The following is a 17,674-nucleotide window of genomic DNA, read 5'->3' on the forward strand; positions in this document are numbered from 1 at the left end:
CAATAAACGTTTATATTGATGCTTAATAACTTGGTAAACTTTTGCCAATATTCCGTATCTACTGCAGATTTATATAAATTGTATTTCTGCCTGTTTAGATTAGCTAATTCACTATCGTTCCATTTTTTGGTTAATTTAACACTTATTTATGCGAAGGTAGACCACACGGCCTGTTATATCTTTTCTACGATGGGTTGTGATAGTTAACGAGCTTCTAGTAGAGCTAGAAGGCAGTGGCTACTCAGCAGCTTATTCTTCGGAGGCCTATGCGTATGATATGGCAATCATTGGCAAAGGCAAATTTTTGCACACCCACCTGGAATAGGTGACTAGCTCGGCTGGTTCTTTTTACGAGGAGACACAAGATCCCCGCTTTCAAAACACCCTCGATTATGGAAATACCATTGTTACTTTCGGACCATTATGCTGAACATAGTGGACATTGCGGAAAAGATGGCTATGACCGGATCGCTGATTAGGCTATTGGCTTTTTCAGCTGGGTTATTCCAGCCTTCCTTATCAACCTTGACTTCATCGTAGGCAAGGAATATTATTGTGTGCAAACAACTGCACCCTGTGCAAGCTTTAGAGCAGTGACACACTCGGGAGAGAAGTAGAGAAAAAAATTAATCTGGGTAAGTTGTCTGGCTAACTGGTTAATGGAAGGGTCGATGTTAGACGGAAATGTTGGAGGAGGACTGTTTCTGTCTGTAGCCGCAAGTTTAAACTGCGCGTTCACTTAAGCGTCTGCCTAACGGAAGTTGCCGCTATTAAGAATGCGGTGGATAAAATTATCCCCAATGCTACAATGGTTAGCGAATTCAATATCTACCCCGTTTCCCAAGCAGCTATTAAAGTCGTACGTTGAACTGTGGTGCGATCGAGGATAATATGAGAATACCGTATCTCGCTTGTGGTTCAACTATTTCCAGATTAAGATCATCTGGATTCCCTGTTGTAGCAATTTCCCTGGTAATTGTAACTCAATTTTCCCAGCGTGTTTGAGAGCAACTGATCCGAACGTTGATGGCTATTGGGAATACGGATTATCTCTGGCCACCTGTAGTCTGCCCACAATAGATGGCCCTGGAGTTACCTGAGCATTTAGCGAGATCCCTCTGCTCAAAATTGGATAGCAAGAGAACTGCTGAACTCAGTGGTTCATCAAATGTAATTAATCAACCGTTAACGGGTCCAATGGTACGTCCCAACATACTGAAAAGCTCCCCTTTGCTGCGGCTGCATGAAGGATGATCAGGTGAATTTGTCGAAACATTTAATGCTTAGCAGTTCAGCTTTTGCCAGAACTAGGTGAAAGTATTTCGGTCTCGGCTCACTATGACCTTCGAAAGACTTATATAGAGTCGCGATCTATCTTATTTGAAACTACATCGTTGTTAGATAGACATTTTCAGTTGTCATAGCTTTCGGCACCGTTATTTTATATGCTATAACATAGTAAATTCATGTTTCCATGATATTTCCCTACAACTCAACCTAACCTAACCCTGCTTAACTTAACCTTATCTAAAATAACCTTACCTAAACTAGCGTAACCTGACGTTTCCTTAATTGACCTAACCTTACTAAACCTAACTTAATTCAACCTAAACTGGCAGAGGAAGACGGCGGCCCTCACTCCGCTGGAAGGACCAGGTAAAAAACGCATAAAATTTGCAACTGGCTATTTTCATGTGATTTATATATGAATTATGGCCTGTCGTTTTATTTAGTTTTATTTTTCATTCTTTCTTTGCTTTTAGTTTTAGTTCCTTTTTCAAAAAGGGCTTCCTAATGATGTAGCATTTTGTGTGTGAAAAGATAGCAAATGTGCCCGTATTAACCCATCTATCGCAAACGGATATCCCTTTTCACAATTGACCATTTAAAGCGTATGCTTTTCCCTTCCGATTTTTATCTTGAACAAGCATTTTCCTTTTTGCATAAATGTGTCACATACACATACACCCAATAGCACGCAAGAATTATAGTGTGTAAATTGATAGATATTTTTGCATGGGTAAGCTTGTTCATATTTCCTGTCGAAATGTAATCGATGTATTACCATTTTTTTAAAGGTTTTTCCTTTCTACTCGCAAATTTGCAAATTCACATATCTTGTTATGTTTTATTGCTTACAAGTGATGCGAATTGTTGTCGTTTTCTTTCGTTTGATTTTGTTGCATGTCAAGTTATTAAGTTTGCTATTTTCGTCTTTTTAAGTTTAATTCGTTTTAGGTTTTGCTTTATTTACTTTACGTTTTCCAGCTCAGAATCTTTTTTTCTCTTGCTCTCTCTTTCTAGTGGTCAATCGTGCATTTTGTTTTTTCTTCACATATTTTTGGGCGCATACACTACATGCACTCTACATTATTGGCGCTACAACAAAATATTCGTTCCTTATTTATTTTCGTTCAATCGATCGGTATTCAGCTTCCATTACTTGCGTGATGAATTGAATAATTGGAATTTTTATGCATTTCTTGCCTTCGTTAACCTTTTTTTTGTTCACTCTGAGTTGTGTAGTGGAACTTTTTCCATTCGCACTTTTGCAAATTTACCAATTTTAATGACGTATATTTTTAGGTCCTACCTTTTTTCCTGCATTAAAATTTTATTCACGCCTTAAGCTCGCCTTTTCTCATTTTATGCAAAAGTATTTCTGCGATTTGTTAGTGGAACTTGATTATATAAAATGATTACTGTGTTCCCGTCCGTAGATATAAAAAAGGATAAATAACTTTTCATAGAGATTTGTTAGCAAATCGAAAACGAGCATAAATATTGCAAACTTTTTCGTTTTTTTTTTTTCGGAAATAGACAAAGTTGTTTTGCATTTATTATCTGGATAAAATTTGTAGCTTATACATGTATTTATTTGTTTATTGGCGTAGATAAGTAAGTTACAATGATATATATAATGATTTATGAGTTCATAGGGTGGTATATAGGGTGATCCAAATTTTGGTAAACATTTTGATGATAACTGGCTTTGTATAATAACACTGGCTGAAAAATGTCCCTTTTCTTGGCAGACGCCTTTTGAGACTGGACGTAATGTGTCATATGGTTTGCGATATATTTTCCATAAAACGTAAGCAAATAATAGCTGTGATGTTTTTACATCTATATACATATACGCTTAAACTTGATATGGACTGCTAAGCGTTAACCTTTTTCTACTCTTCTGAAATTACTGCGCAGAAACTTAGTACTCCTAAGTTTCAATACGCATTAAACTCAGATGCAACTGAAATATGTCAATGTTCCACCTCTATGTATTACCTATACAAATGGTGTGTATCCACTATTCACCACAACCGATTCAGCTATAGGTTATACATTATCGCCAAAAGAGTTGTGTGTCTCCGCTTTTCGGTACAACATGTGCTGTAGTTGGTTACCGCTAGATGTGTCTCCTAAACACTATCTAAGTGAGCATAAGCGTTTTTTTACCCGTAAACGTAGACACAAAACACGGCTAATATCTATAAAAGTGTCAAGTGCGCAGAAAAGTATTCAATATGATAAATAACATAACCATAAAGAATAACCGCCTTAGCCCTGTGTAAAAGTATAGGAGTTAGGCTATTATTCCTTGTGTCCATGTGGTACTAAATATTGCATAGTTTTCTGTTCTAGATGTTTTTGGCAATTGAGTTTTACCGTTAGCGAAGGTTGAAATTTGGTGGCAGGACGAACAATGCACTAGCAGAAGGCGATTGGAAAAAAGTTGTAAAACAACAAAACATAACTTTTATCGAGTCTGTCAACGCAGCGAACTACACAGAAGAGAGGTTTCAAATAGCACTCCCGAGAGAAAAGATTTTTAAAAGATTTATAAGCTTTAAAGGAACCATAGGCCCCCTTTTTCCGTACTGTTGTTGAATTCTTTCAAGTTTTCCTAAAACATTTAATAAATTATATTTAAAAAAATTGGACTCATTTCTGGATGTGATTTTTTTTTAGTTTTATCGGCCTGTGCAATTGAACATGGCTCCTTTAATTTGGTTTGGAGTCCACTTATAAATATGTTATAAGCATTTAAATTGATTGTTTTATGTTAAAAGTGTGGCAACATCTACTTTAGCATTTTCGAGCCCGATACCTATGGCTGTTGATTGATGCCTGATCGGGGACTGCGCATCTATACCCCTGTATTGGAGCTTATCAAGCTAAACGTCAACTGAATATGAAAAGTTTTGTATAAAAACTAGTGGAGAAAATACGATCGCTGAAGTCACTTCACTGTCGATTCTATTATCCATTAAACTCTTAAACGCCAATATGGTATATACCACAAATTCTATAAAAAAAATTATTCTGGGAACACCCTGTTCATATCCGCTTCTTCAGTAAAATTTCGTAGCAAAACTTTTTGATCTTTAAAAACACCGCCGCTTAACCTTAATGCACAATATATGAATAACATGACCCAGAAAGAGATTAATTAGAAGAATTACTGAATTGGGGTAGCTTTAATTTGTTTATCATATTACATTAGAAGAAATGGTATATAATATTCATGATTGTGTTTGGCGCCCTTTTATCTTTCTATTATTCTTTATGTTTGTCTAGCTATAGGTCATGAAAAATGCCGAAAAACGCAAATGCTTAATTTGTAAAATATATATTGAAACGATTTTTCGTCATCCTTTGTCAAATCCGGTTTCGGCGTTGTGCCATTTTATTTCAAGTATGACTGAAAATTGTTTCAATATACATCAGTTTCCACCCTGTGGGGAAACAAATGAATCAGCTGTGATTTTTCTTCTCATATATTCTAATTAGTCATTGGTCGTCTTCAGGGTTCAGTTGGTTTCTTATTATATTTTATGTTGTTCTAGCTAGACGTCATTGGAATTGTTGAAAAATGCAAAGCTGCAAATTGTTATGTATACTGGAACGGATTTTCGTTATCCCTTGTCAAATCCAATTTCGGCATTGCGCCATCTTCAGTGCCATTTTATGTCATGTATGACTGAAAATCGTTTCAATATACATCAGTTACCACCCTGTTGAAAAAAACTGAATCAGCTGTGATTTTTCCTCTCATATATTCTAATTAGTCATTGGTCGTCTTCAAGGTTCATTTGCTTTGATATTATATTTTATGTTGGTCTAGCTAAACGTCATTGAAATTGTTGAAAAAAGCACACGCTTTAAGTTGTGATGTATATTGGAACGGATTTTAGTCATCCTTTGTCAAATTTGGTTTCGAGGCAATCCGGTTTTGGTGTTGTGCCATCATCAGTGCCATTTGATTTCAGGTATGATTTAAAGCCGTTCCAATATACATTTTTATTATTCACCATGTCGAAGAAATCAATAAAAAAAAAAAAAAAAAACTAAATTAATCAGCTATGATTTTTCCTCTGATGAATTCTTTGATAAAGCTAAATTTTTATTTTTTTTTTATTTTGTGTTAATCTTTTATTTCTTCAGCTGCAAAAATTAACTTTTTTCTATTCATTTTTGTCCTTACAGGGCTCACGTTTTCCACATTAACATCATCACAAGCAGACGAATCGCTTGATACGCGAGAAAATGCCGATTTGACATTGAAATGTCGGTTCACAGACCATTACGATGCTAATGATTTCACATTTTATTGGGCGCGATGGACTGCCAATCCAGCGCAGTTTGATAATGTGGCCATACATGATGTCTCGCTGAATTCGGGTTACAAGTAAGTACAAAGCTATTTTTCCTTATTTATATATTTTTTTAATAAAATAAACTTTATAATAAAAATTTTTTCTTAAGTTATGTGTTAATACTTTTCTGTAGCAGAATATTTCTCCTTTCAAATATTTAGGTGAAATTTGATTTTCCCATACTTTAATAAACTTTTTCCTTTCTTTCATAGTTTAATCATCTAAATTAGTTAATACACAAAGCAAAAGCATACACTACCAATAAAATTGCATGAGTTTGCAAAAACTTTTATTTTTTGCACACTCATTTGTTATTTTAATTAAAATGGGCAAACCAAACACCGGCATGCGGTGTTGGAAAAATTCCCCAGCTAATAGTAGAATGAATATTTGTAATAAAATGAAAAATAACAAGAGGTCAAGGAAGGAAATTCGAATATCTTTTGTTCATATAAAAATAATGCACAATCAAATCAGTTTCAATGTGGTTGCAAATACTACAATCAATGGGTTTCTTCGAAGGCTCAGAACCCACGAACCCCTACTTAATAATAACAGAATCAGTTGTTGTATTGACTCCGAACAAGCAGACACCCATGCGACGGCTTTTGGCCTTTAATACGGAGAGCCTAAGATCCCATAGAGCGACGAAAGAAAAAAATAAAAATAAAGAGTTGGGAGGGAGAGCGATGTTAAGAGTTGCGCAAGAAGCAACGGAAGACGGTCTCAGACTGGCTGTGATGGTAGCGGTTTCAAAATGACGGTAGCGTTAGCCATCTGCGGGAGAGGGCTGGCTATAAATTTTGAAATATTTTGGAGATTTTCGAAAAATAATAATATGCGATGCTTTTTTTATGATGTAAGAAGCATCACGAGCTCTGGCATCATAAAACCATAGCAATACCATGTTCTCTGGTCAGAATTTTACTAAACTGCCAAAATGAAGTTTCACAGTTTGAAACCTGAAATAAACATATAAACATGTTAAATGCAATCACCATTCTGTAAGTGGTAGTAGCTGTAAAAATGTCTTTCCTGCACCTATTTAAAAGGTCTTCTCCTCCATTCACATCGTAATCCGGCAATTTTTGTTTGCTTGTACTATACGCAAAGCGTTGTTAGAAGTGAGTAGGCGGGGCATATTGACATATTGCCACTTCCAACAGGCTAAGGGGCATAGAATATAACCGCGGCAGGTATGCCAAATACCAAATTTATTCAAGGGTTGTATAGCACAATCCTTTCAAGTGACTGTGGTGACCCTCATTTCCTTATTAATCTAGGGGGTGGGAGGGCGGTACGGCCTGGAAAGTTTCATGTGGTCATACTAACTCCTTCCCGAGATGGTCGGCCTAGTATCTTAATGATGCTTGTTACCGAAATGTACCGCATATGCAGCCGCCAAAGGACCATAAACGTCTATAACACTCCCCAAAACCTTCAGGGAGTGTCCTTATCGCTACATCAACAACAAAAATAAGCATATTGATCACCTCATCAATGTACAGCAATACCTCTGCCTAGCCAAGTTCGTTTAACTCGTCATTTCCCTCCATATTCCTGTCTGCAACAAGCCATACAAGCGACATGTTTACAAAGTTTGCTGCAGCGATTACACGATTTAAAAACTAAGTTCCAGGAATGCCGCTTGTGCTCTCATATTGAGCCGGGAGTGAACAGGTCACTTGTATACTAAGTTTTTCCGCTATGATCCTAAACGACGTGTCTGGCCAAAGCATGACCTGATGTTGCACACAGAAACTATGAGCTTTCATATCGCTGTACATTTCGAACCTGCCGGTGTTTAGCGATCCTGGGTACTTTCTGCGTATTTCATCACCCTATTGACCCCTTTTTTCAAAGTATTTTACAGTAAAACTTTTGTGTAAATTGTGCGGCTTTATCGAGCAACTTATATCAGAATCACACCGGGTTTAATGCCGACTCTAATGTGAGCATATTGCTTCGAGTTCCAACACTGACAATCACGAAGTCTTGCCGCCAAACAGGTTGCGGTGAAGGTTCAAAGTTAACTGGTTGAAGACTACAGTTAGCGCGTTAGTTGGATATGAATTTGACGCATGGTCTCACCTTGTTACGCTACATGCAAATTTTAGTATCCTACCCATATATTTGTATGAGTCTGAAGACTGTCGTGTAAAACCACATCACGAGTTTAAGTTTAAGATAATGTTTCTTGTAACTATTCCTTCGGACGCGTAGTAAGATATGTAGTAAGGTAAAGTTTACTGCCTATCTCTGCAAACAGAAATAAATACTATGGCGGGTGGGAGGAAGGAGCTGCAAAATGAAAAGTGGGCAGTCGTAACAATGATATTTTGTTCCTCCTTTCTTTGGGTTATATTTGACCACTTTCTGCAGCCCAGTAAATGCAATGTTAATAAATGAACTTTTAAAGCATGTACTGTAGTATTTCGCTTAGTGTTGAGGGAAATGGGTCTAGTTCTGCGACCACAACCTCTTCCACGCATTCGATTATCTTCCATTGCACCCAAGATGCCTGGTGGTTTCTAGGGTGAGAAACTATTGATGGCGAATTTTTGTTTTGCCATTAGTAACGAAGGCCAGAGACAAGGTGCAAGACAGAGCACCGGTAGATAAAATGTTTTCGAAGTCCAAAAAAGTGTTCATCATTCCAACCATCATATCGTAGCTCATTCAAGTACTTATACTTTAATTCTTACATTTGCACAGTTTCTACGCTGTTTGTTATGGGCCACCATTGCGTATACGTAACTTTCCCACAAGAATTCGCTGTGCTGGGTAGTGATGGGAAACGGAGAAAATACCCAAATGGTAAATACCAGGTAAATTGGTTATCTTCTATATATATAAAAAGAAGTGTACATTTTGATTATCACTCCATAACTCGAAAACGGTTCTACAGATTGCCATGAAATTTGTAGGAAAGAGAGATGATGGTTAGTTGATTTTGAAATCCCAAATCGGTTTAGCCATTCTTGAGTTATGATTTTTTTAGAAAAAATTCAAAATTTGAAAAAAAAAAAAAAAAAAAGTTTACATTTCGGTCCGACCTAACGACAAAAATCGATCCAACCTATTACAAGTTAATTTCATTGACAGCATACAAATGTTAAACAGATGAACCTGTCCAAATGCAAATGTTTATCAATCACTTTCTTCCGATGGTAACTATTGTTCACGCCTGCCTTTCCAACATATCTGATTACCTGAGCCCTAATTTTTTCACTATTAGTTTTTGTAAACAAATAACAATACGATGTCTAATTCTCTATAAAGTGATTTAAAAGAGAAGTTTGTTATAAATACAAAGGAGGGACCCTGGATCCGTTTTTGATGCCAGAGCTTACATTCCTCGAATTCATACAAGCCGATCTGCACACTGCACATGAAAGGCTTAATAAAAACTAAGAATAGGTACCTTCAGATCAATAATATTATTGTCAGGGGATTTTCGACAAATATTACCTGTTATTACGCCGGCAAATAATAAAATGCACGAATATACTAAAAACTCGTTTATTCAAATGGCAGCAATTTACGATTACAAATTTTGATTTTGGAGTCTTAATATCTATAAAATCATATTTTATAGTACATAAAATGGTATTATTGAAATTAATTCACTTACTTATTCGTGCTTCCTCGGTATTCGTTCGTGAAAGAGTGAAGCCAAAGGAAGCCGTTGAAATTAAATTGAAATAAAATACAGAGTTGTATAGAAATGCAGTAAAACAGATATGAAAAGTATTAAATTCTTATGCTAAGGCTGCTTGTCCACGACGCAGCCTGTGGTTCCACGATCAACACCGGCGGATGAGATCAACGCATGTTTAAAGTCTTCTCTTCTGTGGCGACATGTGCAAAAATTGACATTGAACATAAATATGCGCGTTCAATTCCACAACGACCAATCTGCAGATATGTTCTCGAAGCAATTGTTAGATATTGATAATACAAATGGATTGAATACATTGCCGAACAATTTCTGTACCATTCTCCAATCAACAGAAGAGTTGATTGAAAGTGTGTTTCCAAATATTGTTCAAAATTACACGAATCACAATTGGTTGTGAAAACGCGCAATACTGGAACCAAAAAAATTACACGTCAATGCAATCAATTATCAGATTCAAGAAAAATTGCCAGGTGCAGTGACATCATATAAATCTGTTGATAGCGCAGTGAATGCAGATGATGCAGTGAATTATCCAATTGAATTTTTGAATTCATTGGAACCACCTGGTATGCCACCGATTATTTGAATTTAAAGGCTGGCTCATCAATTATTTTAATGGGAAATTTAAATGCACCAAAACTGTGCATTGGCACAAGATTAGTAGTAAAAAAAATTGATGCCGAATTTAATTGGAGCGACAATATTGACCGGAACAGCGAAAAATGAAATTGTACTCATACCACGTATTCCACTGATTCCAACAGACATGCCATTTGAATTTAAGCATTTGCAATTCCCAGTACGTCTATCATTTGTCATGTCCATCAATAAGGCACAAGGACAAACGCTTCAAATATGCGGATTAAATTTTGAGGAGCCGTGCTTTTCACATGGACAGCTATACGTGGCCTGCTCAAGAGTTGGAACTCCAAATTGTTTGTTTGTGCTCGCTTCCAATGGGCAAACTAAAAATATTGTATATCCAAATGTTTTGGATTGACATTAATAATTTTGAAATACAATGCATTCATTTCATAAAAAAAATTTATAATCTTTCATTTCTTTTTTTGGTTGGTTGCTACGAAGTGCAACGGGGTCCGCTAGTATATTGTAAAAATGGGTAAATGCCCATATATTTACACATAAGAAGAGCAAAAATTATCTTTTCTAATATATGGAAACAAACACATAAATTCAATCCAAAATGTACCCGATTTATAATTTTGGTTAGTTATCCATTGCGGTGGAATTAGTTTTATTCTGTAATCCAACGTTTTTAATAAATCTTTACCCGATTATGCATACCGTTGCCTAAATTTTAATTTACCCAGCATAGATTTTAAGTAAAAAAAGTGTTAGAAAAAATATTTAAATTGGAGCGTTTACAGTCGCTATGAGGTTATTTTGGAGGGCGAAACCAATGTATTTCCCTTCTTGCAATGGCCGTCCTCTGTGGGCCTATTAACGTATATCATTTGCGCCTAAGTAAGAGTCCGACATGTGTCTTAAAAGGCTTTTAAATAGCTCGGACTATATGACACATATTTGGCCTATTTATTAGGCATCGTTAGCGCATATTGGGGGCATATATAGCTCGATGCACCAGGACGCGCTGCGACGCGTTTCGATGCTTTTCTGATTCCTATATTACCCACTTATTTTGGACTAGTTTCCTATTCTTAAATAATGAGCGTCGTGAGCATGTTTGAGGGGTAGCTTTGTTTGCGTAAATATGTGTACCCTATAAACGTTCTCCAGGCGCTTACAGTTCTGGAGTTCAATATGAGTCTGAAATATGTGAAAAATATCTGCCTCAAAAATACTATCACCAAAGGCACTTTTATGAAATTTTTTGCGACAATTTATTCTAAATAAAAATTGAATTGAACTAATACTAATTTCATGTCTGTCTTATCCACATGAGAGATTTAGCACAAACATTTTCTCCCCTATGTTTTCCACTTCGTATATGTGTCAAAAGTTATTCCCAAAATCCCTGAAGTCGTGTCATTAAAAAACTCCAAATTAGCAGTATATGATATCGGAAGGAGGCCTGTATCAGACTTATGTTAGAGGCATATTATGTGCGTGCTAGAATTCATATACATAGCATTCCCTTCAGGCCCCTAAATGAGTTCATAACGGGCGCAAACGATTCAAAATTTGGGCTTCTCTCAGACTAATTGTTGACCCCGAGTGTTTGCTGTATTGTTTGTTTAAAATCAAAACGAAATTTTTTTGTTTTCAAATGACGTATACATTTAATTGCTGAATTTTAATTCCAAGCAGCCTCGATTCAAATGATTTTTAAATATCCAAAAAAAGATACAAAAAAGGAATCTATATATATAAAAATCAAATTATATGTGTGTGCGTGTGTGCGTGTGTGTGTGTTCTTCTCACACATCAATCATGGGTTCCTTCGATCAACGGGAAGGTTTTAGACTAAAAATAATTTCGATATATAAAAAGGGCGTGGCACCTCCCATACAAATGGAATCTTTGGTACGGCATAACTCTGAAGTTATACATGCCAGAATATTGAAATTCAGTAAGGAGGTATATGAGGTCAATCCCTAACATCACCAAGAAAATATGGAATTGGAAAAAAGGGGGCGTGGCACCTCCCATACAAATGGAATATGTTATACTGCATATATCTGGATGTCGTAATGGTAGGATAATTAAAATTGGTAAGGAGCTATGTGACGTTAAGTCCTAAAACCTCCAGTAAAATGTGGAATGAGGAAAAACTATGACTGCCGTACAAACTTAAGTTATTTTAACACCTAAAGTTTGACTGCATTGTTGAGTTTGGCTGTTATGCGTTTTGAACGTTTAGTAATCTGCCGCTGTTAAAAAAATTGTTTAGCTTCAGTCTATCTACATCTATATATATAAAAATCAAATAATGTGTGTGTGTTTCCTATGAAAACGTGTTTGCCATACTTCGATCATCACCAAATTTTGGCTCTAGGTTCCTTCGATCAAGGCGAAAGTTTTTCATATTTCGGAATTAAGAATTTTAAATTTAAATGTTTTTGTTTTTTGGCTATGCGAACGAACTATCTTAGCTCCCAAAAATTGTCATGTTAACAAAATCAATGAGCGCATTCAAAAACAATTTCCAGGTGAAGTGACGATATATAAATCGATCGACATAGTTACAGATGAAGATAAAATTGTGAATTATCCAAATGAATTTCTATACTCCTTAGAACCAAAAGGAATGCCTGCGCATATATCAACTTTGAAACTTAGCTCACCAATCATGCTTCTTCGGAATTTAAACCCACCAAAATTGTACAATGGAACCAGATTTTGCGTTTAGAAATTAATGCCGAATGTAATCAAAGCAACAATCATCAGCGGTAAAAGCAAATGTGAGGATGTGCTCACACCACAAATCCCAATGATTCCTACAGATTTGCCAGTCAATTTTAAGCGCTTAAAGTTTTCTGTACGCCTTGCTTTTGCAATTACAATCAACAAAGTACAAGGACAATTGCTTACTGTTGCAGGCTTAAATTTAGAGAGTCCGTGCTTTTCCCATAGCCAGCTATATGTGGCTTGCTCTAGAGTTGGAACACCACAAAATTTGTTTATCTTTGCACCGAACGAATAAATCAAAACTATTGTGTACCCACATGCTTTACAATAAGAATAAAATGTTTTAACAAAAAATTTCACCAAATATGCGTACAAAATTCAATTTAATTTACAGAACATTAAATTGAATTATCAACAAACAAAACAGAAAAAATAACGCAACATCCATTCGATCCCGGGCGTTACAATGTACGCCGGGTAAAGCTAGTATTCCATAAAAATGGTAAATACCCGGTACAATTACATCTCTAGTGCTGGGCTATTATCTTATTAGATATTGGGGGAGTTGCGAATGATAAAATTTTTTGTTTTTCTTAATCGAATATGGCCACGTTTGTTGGAAAATTAAAAAAAAAAACATCGTGCTCCTAAAGATTATGTATTCTAAAATTATAGTTTTGTAAACATGTTCACTAGGTTCAAATGCTTAAAATATCCTAATACATAGTTACTTATACACATATACTTGTACACACATGTATACATATATATAAATTGTTTAATTACAACATTTCTTATCAAAATCAAATCTTAGCTACAAATCTTTTAATTCCTTTTGAATATTAATAGCCTTTCAAATGCCAACTACAATTCATTTACCACTTTTGTTCTACTTCTTTATGTCACGCCGCATGTTTAGATGACAACCATTATTTAGAACTGTCATTAGGCACACGTGTTGCATAAATATATTATTACTTCTAAGTTTTTGTATGTATGTAGAAGAGAGACTTATATTTGAAATGTACATATAAATGATGGATATGTTGTATGGATTCAGGAAACAGGTTTTTTTGGAAACACGTGTGCATTTCCATTACTTAAATATAAATAAATAAAAGTTTATCTAAAAAGCTTAAAATTAGTTCAAGGATGTTAACAAAAGAGGGTTAGAGGCAAAGAGCCAGCCCTAAAATAAACGGAGTATGCCTAAGTTGCCTTGTAAGGCATTGCCGTGCTTTTCAACAAAGTCTAAAGACGACCGATCATGGATGGTCTTCATACAATTTTAAATAAATCTAGCCATTACAAGATCAAATTGCATGAATATTACTTCAATATTGGGGCTGTATAAGGCCACAACGAAATCAGTTGAAAAGCCTAGGGCGAGGTACTATCACCTCTGCTGTGGACGCAGGTTCATCAACCAGTTGCTCAGGCGTAAAACTTAGGGCGAATGTGGATAATTTTCCAACTGACATGAGAGGAAAGTACTTTATAACAATTAGATAGAGAACGGGCACTTCGGAATGTACTTACCTGGGCATATTATAGCGGGCTGACCGCAAACGCTGAGAAGACAATGCTTAATATTCGTCTAGGCCTAAGCTGGGAGTAGCGAAAATGCAGGTGCAACCTTGCACAAAACATCTAACATTAACTCTAGACAGTAAGCTTGTAAAAGAATGCTTGGGTGTACATGGTGTCTCACACCCTCTCCCTTTCTCTAATTGAGTATTTAAAGCGATTGTAAAGCATATCCTCTACTGCTTAGCATTAAGGGAGCTCTGCAAAACCACCCCGACGGCTGCACATTCCACATGCAGACCTTGTGGCGAAAAACGTAGCGTAAATACTGGAACGAGTTTCAAAGTAGTGAAAGAAGTAAGGCTTGCGAAAATTCTATTAGATTGGGTGAGAATAAAAGTAGGCAAGAGCTGCATATGATCGAACAGCGTGCATTTCTTACAACCTTAGCTTAATAAAGTTACTTTTAACATTGAAATGAAGGGACTGTAGGCTCACGAAGGGTATTCTGACTAAACTTTTCAATACGCCGTTGTCAGGTATTGGAATGGAAAGGAACCCTTAAGAACGATAGGTTTCTAGTCCGAGGCTCTCAGAGGGGAGTTCTGAAGCTCATTACAAATCATTTATATATACTGAAAAGGTTGGGTAAGCATTGCTTCACATTTATATATGTACTTCTCTTAAGTCAAATTAAACTTTCTATTTGCTGGCGAATTATGAGCCGCAGTATTTCTGTGGTATCCTGATTTGTGAGCTAGAGTAAGCATTCCTCTTTGAGTGAGATATGCCTACTTCATTTTTCTGAGAAAACCGCTATCTATATTCCCTGGTCACCGCTACCATCATTCTCTGAAGCTGTACCAGCAATAAGATACTTAGTTATGCCACTTACTGCACTCTCACCATAAACATCGATATCTCTCTCCATATTTCCCTTTCCCTCTCTCTCTCTCTGGGGTCTAAGCTTATCGGTATTAAAGGTCAGAGGCCGCGTCGTGTATGGCTGAGCGTTGAGTCAAAAAATTGTTGTGTTATTATTTGCTAGTGATTTCCGAGAACTTCACTTGATTCTTAAGCAGCTGAGCTTCTTAAAGGTGTAAGGAACCATGTCATTGTTCATGGTCAAACTTCACAAAATTTTAGCGTGGGACGAAAGCTTCATTAAAACGTTACGGATGATTTTTTGACTGCCAATCCACTTTTACTACTCATCAGTCTACAGATTTTTTTACTGAGTTCCCTTGTTTCCCATCTTCCAAATAAAGAAGCAGGCGAATGATATATTGTACACGCAGCTTGGAAAGATGTCCTTTCGCACTGGCAAAATTTAGATGCAACTCTACGCTAGAGGTGGGCAAAGTCTAAAAGGACCTCAAAAGCCTAAGGGAAAAAAGACAGGTGGAGGTCCCCGACGTCACCACGAAGGTGTTATAAGAGGTCCAACCGCCAAATGGTGTTGTGACACTCACAGAGGAACACCCGGCACAACAGTTACAAGAGGCTGAAGGGGGCCTCGAATACTTTAAACCAAAGGGCAAGGGGAAGACGAGCCAATGGCGCTGCTAGTCCTACAGATAAACCTCCAATACAGTAGAGTGGCGTCGAGCAAACTCCTTCTAACCCTTGATGAGGGTTCGTTTGACGTGGCGTTGATCCAGGAGCCGTGGCTCTCATCGGGAGGAAAGGTTTCTGGACTTAGCGCGCGCGGATTTGGCGTTTACTACGGGCAAACGGAAGGAAGGGTGCGAGCTGTAGCAATGGTAAGGAAACAGCTGCATTCATATATGCTGCCTAATTACACCACTGAGGATCTCGTAGTGGTGGCCGTTGAACAAAAGAATAAGCAGGCATTTATCCTGGCGTCCTCCTGCATGCTGCGGAGGTTCCACCGATGTAGTGCAAAAGGCTAATACAGGAGGAAGGGCGCAAGGGGCGGTTGGTTATAGGCACAGATGCAAATGCGCACCACAATGCGTGGGGAGGAGCAAATACGAACGAGATAGGTGAATCTCTATTTTGTTACACCCTGCAAACCAATTTGAAGATAGCAAACAGGGGAAATGTCCCTACATGCATTATTCTGGATATTGCATTGAGCTCCGCGCGTGATATAGCAAGGTATATCAGCTTCAGCATCCCACTATAGAGGGTAGAGAAGGGAGTACCCTTAAGAAACCCTAGGTCAACGAACTGGACTAAATTCCAGAAACATGTAGAAACAAAACTGGGACAACCCAAAAAGTTGCTAATGTAGAGGAACTGGAGGAGTCGAATGAATTCCTAACAAGGACGCTTATGACTGCGTATAACAAAGCTTGCCTTCTGAGAAGATTCAGAGGAAAAGCAAAGACGCCATGGTGGAGCAATGAGCTGCGTCTTCTAAGCCGTTTAAGCTTGCAAAGACGCGGAAAACGAAGCCTGACGGGATGAGTACAGGGATCTACTCCATCGTCTAGACGTCCCAATTAGACTGGGCGAGATTAAGCGAAGGCGAGAGGTGCACATGATCGACCAAGCGGGAAACGCGTGGATTCAAGCGCGGGGCTGTAAAGCGTCGATGATTATGTGTAGGTCTTACAACCTTAGACTAACAAAGTTGCTTCTATCATTAAAGAGGGAGGACTGTAGACTCATTACGGGTGTTCTGACTGGACACTGCCTTCTGGCGTCACATGCCTTTAAATTAGGCTTGGATAGTGATAGCATATGTAGGAAGTGCGGGTTGGAGGAGGAAACGACCGAGCACGTTCTGTGCTCGTGCCCTGCACTTGCCAGGCTAAGACTCCAGCTATTAGGAGTGATACAGCTGTCAAATCTATAAGCAGCAAGTGGCTTAAGTCCTGGGAAGCTTCTACTATTTGCCAAGAGGAAGGAGTTATTTTATAGAGGTTTTTGATAGGGGTTTTCAGTTTGGTCATTAAAACCAACTTCTTGTAACACTACGGACTCAATCAGTCTATGTGAGGTCCTCATGGACCGGCCAGTTCAACCTAACCTAACCCAACCTCCCTTGCTCGATGATCTTTATAGTCAAACTCTTTGATCTGCAGGCCACGTAACTGTAACTGCATCTAAAAAGGAACACCCACATTCAACTGCACTCCCTCATAAACTTCTGTCAAATGCATTTTAAAAAAATTCGCAAATTTGTTAAGAGTAACTTACACCATTCGTTCGTTAGCTATGTCTATTACGCAAAACACTTTCTCTACCTTCACTTCACAGTTACCTCTTTCAGTTTCTTCAATATAATCCGCTTACATATAATTTCCTTCTTTTCATATTTGCTTTCACAATTGCCTTTGCGTCTGACTTTGATAGGAATATAAATAAGTATATTAAATAATAAAACGATACGGTAGAGAAATATACACATACATATATACAAATATGGCAGACAAATAAAAAAGTTAAAATATGCAAGATTCCTTTGCCATCTTTTCCGACTACGAACATGCGTTTTCACGCCCTTACA

At 37.3% G+C, this 17,674-nt stretch overlaps 1 protein-coding gene across 8 annotated transcripts in view; it reads left to right on the forward strand.

Annotated features, from left to right (window-relative positions):
* Positions 1-17,674, forward strand: part of ed (echinoid) — a 660,012-nt gene that overhangs the window by 370,591 nt on the left and 271,747 nt on the right. For all 8 annotated transcript variants that reach the window (XM_067767198.1, XM_067767199.1, XM_067767200.1 and 5 more), the window contains exon 3: positions 5,488-5,689. In XM_067767198.1, coding sequence (XP_067623299.1) covers positions 5,488-5,689 — 202 coding nt within the window. The remainder of the gene's footprint in view (positions 1-5,487; positions 5,690-17,674) is intronic.

The sequence above is a fragment of the Eurosta solidaginis genome, chromosome 2 (assembly GCF_040869045.1).
Source record: "Eurosta solidaginis isolate ZX-2024a chromosome 2, ASM4086904v1, whole genome shotgun sequence".
Classification (NCBI taxonomy): Eukaryota; Metazoa; Arthropoda; class Insecta; order Diptera; family Tephritidae; genus Eurosta; species Eurosta solidaginis.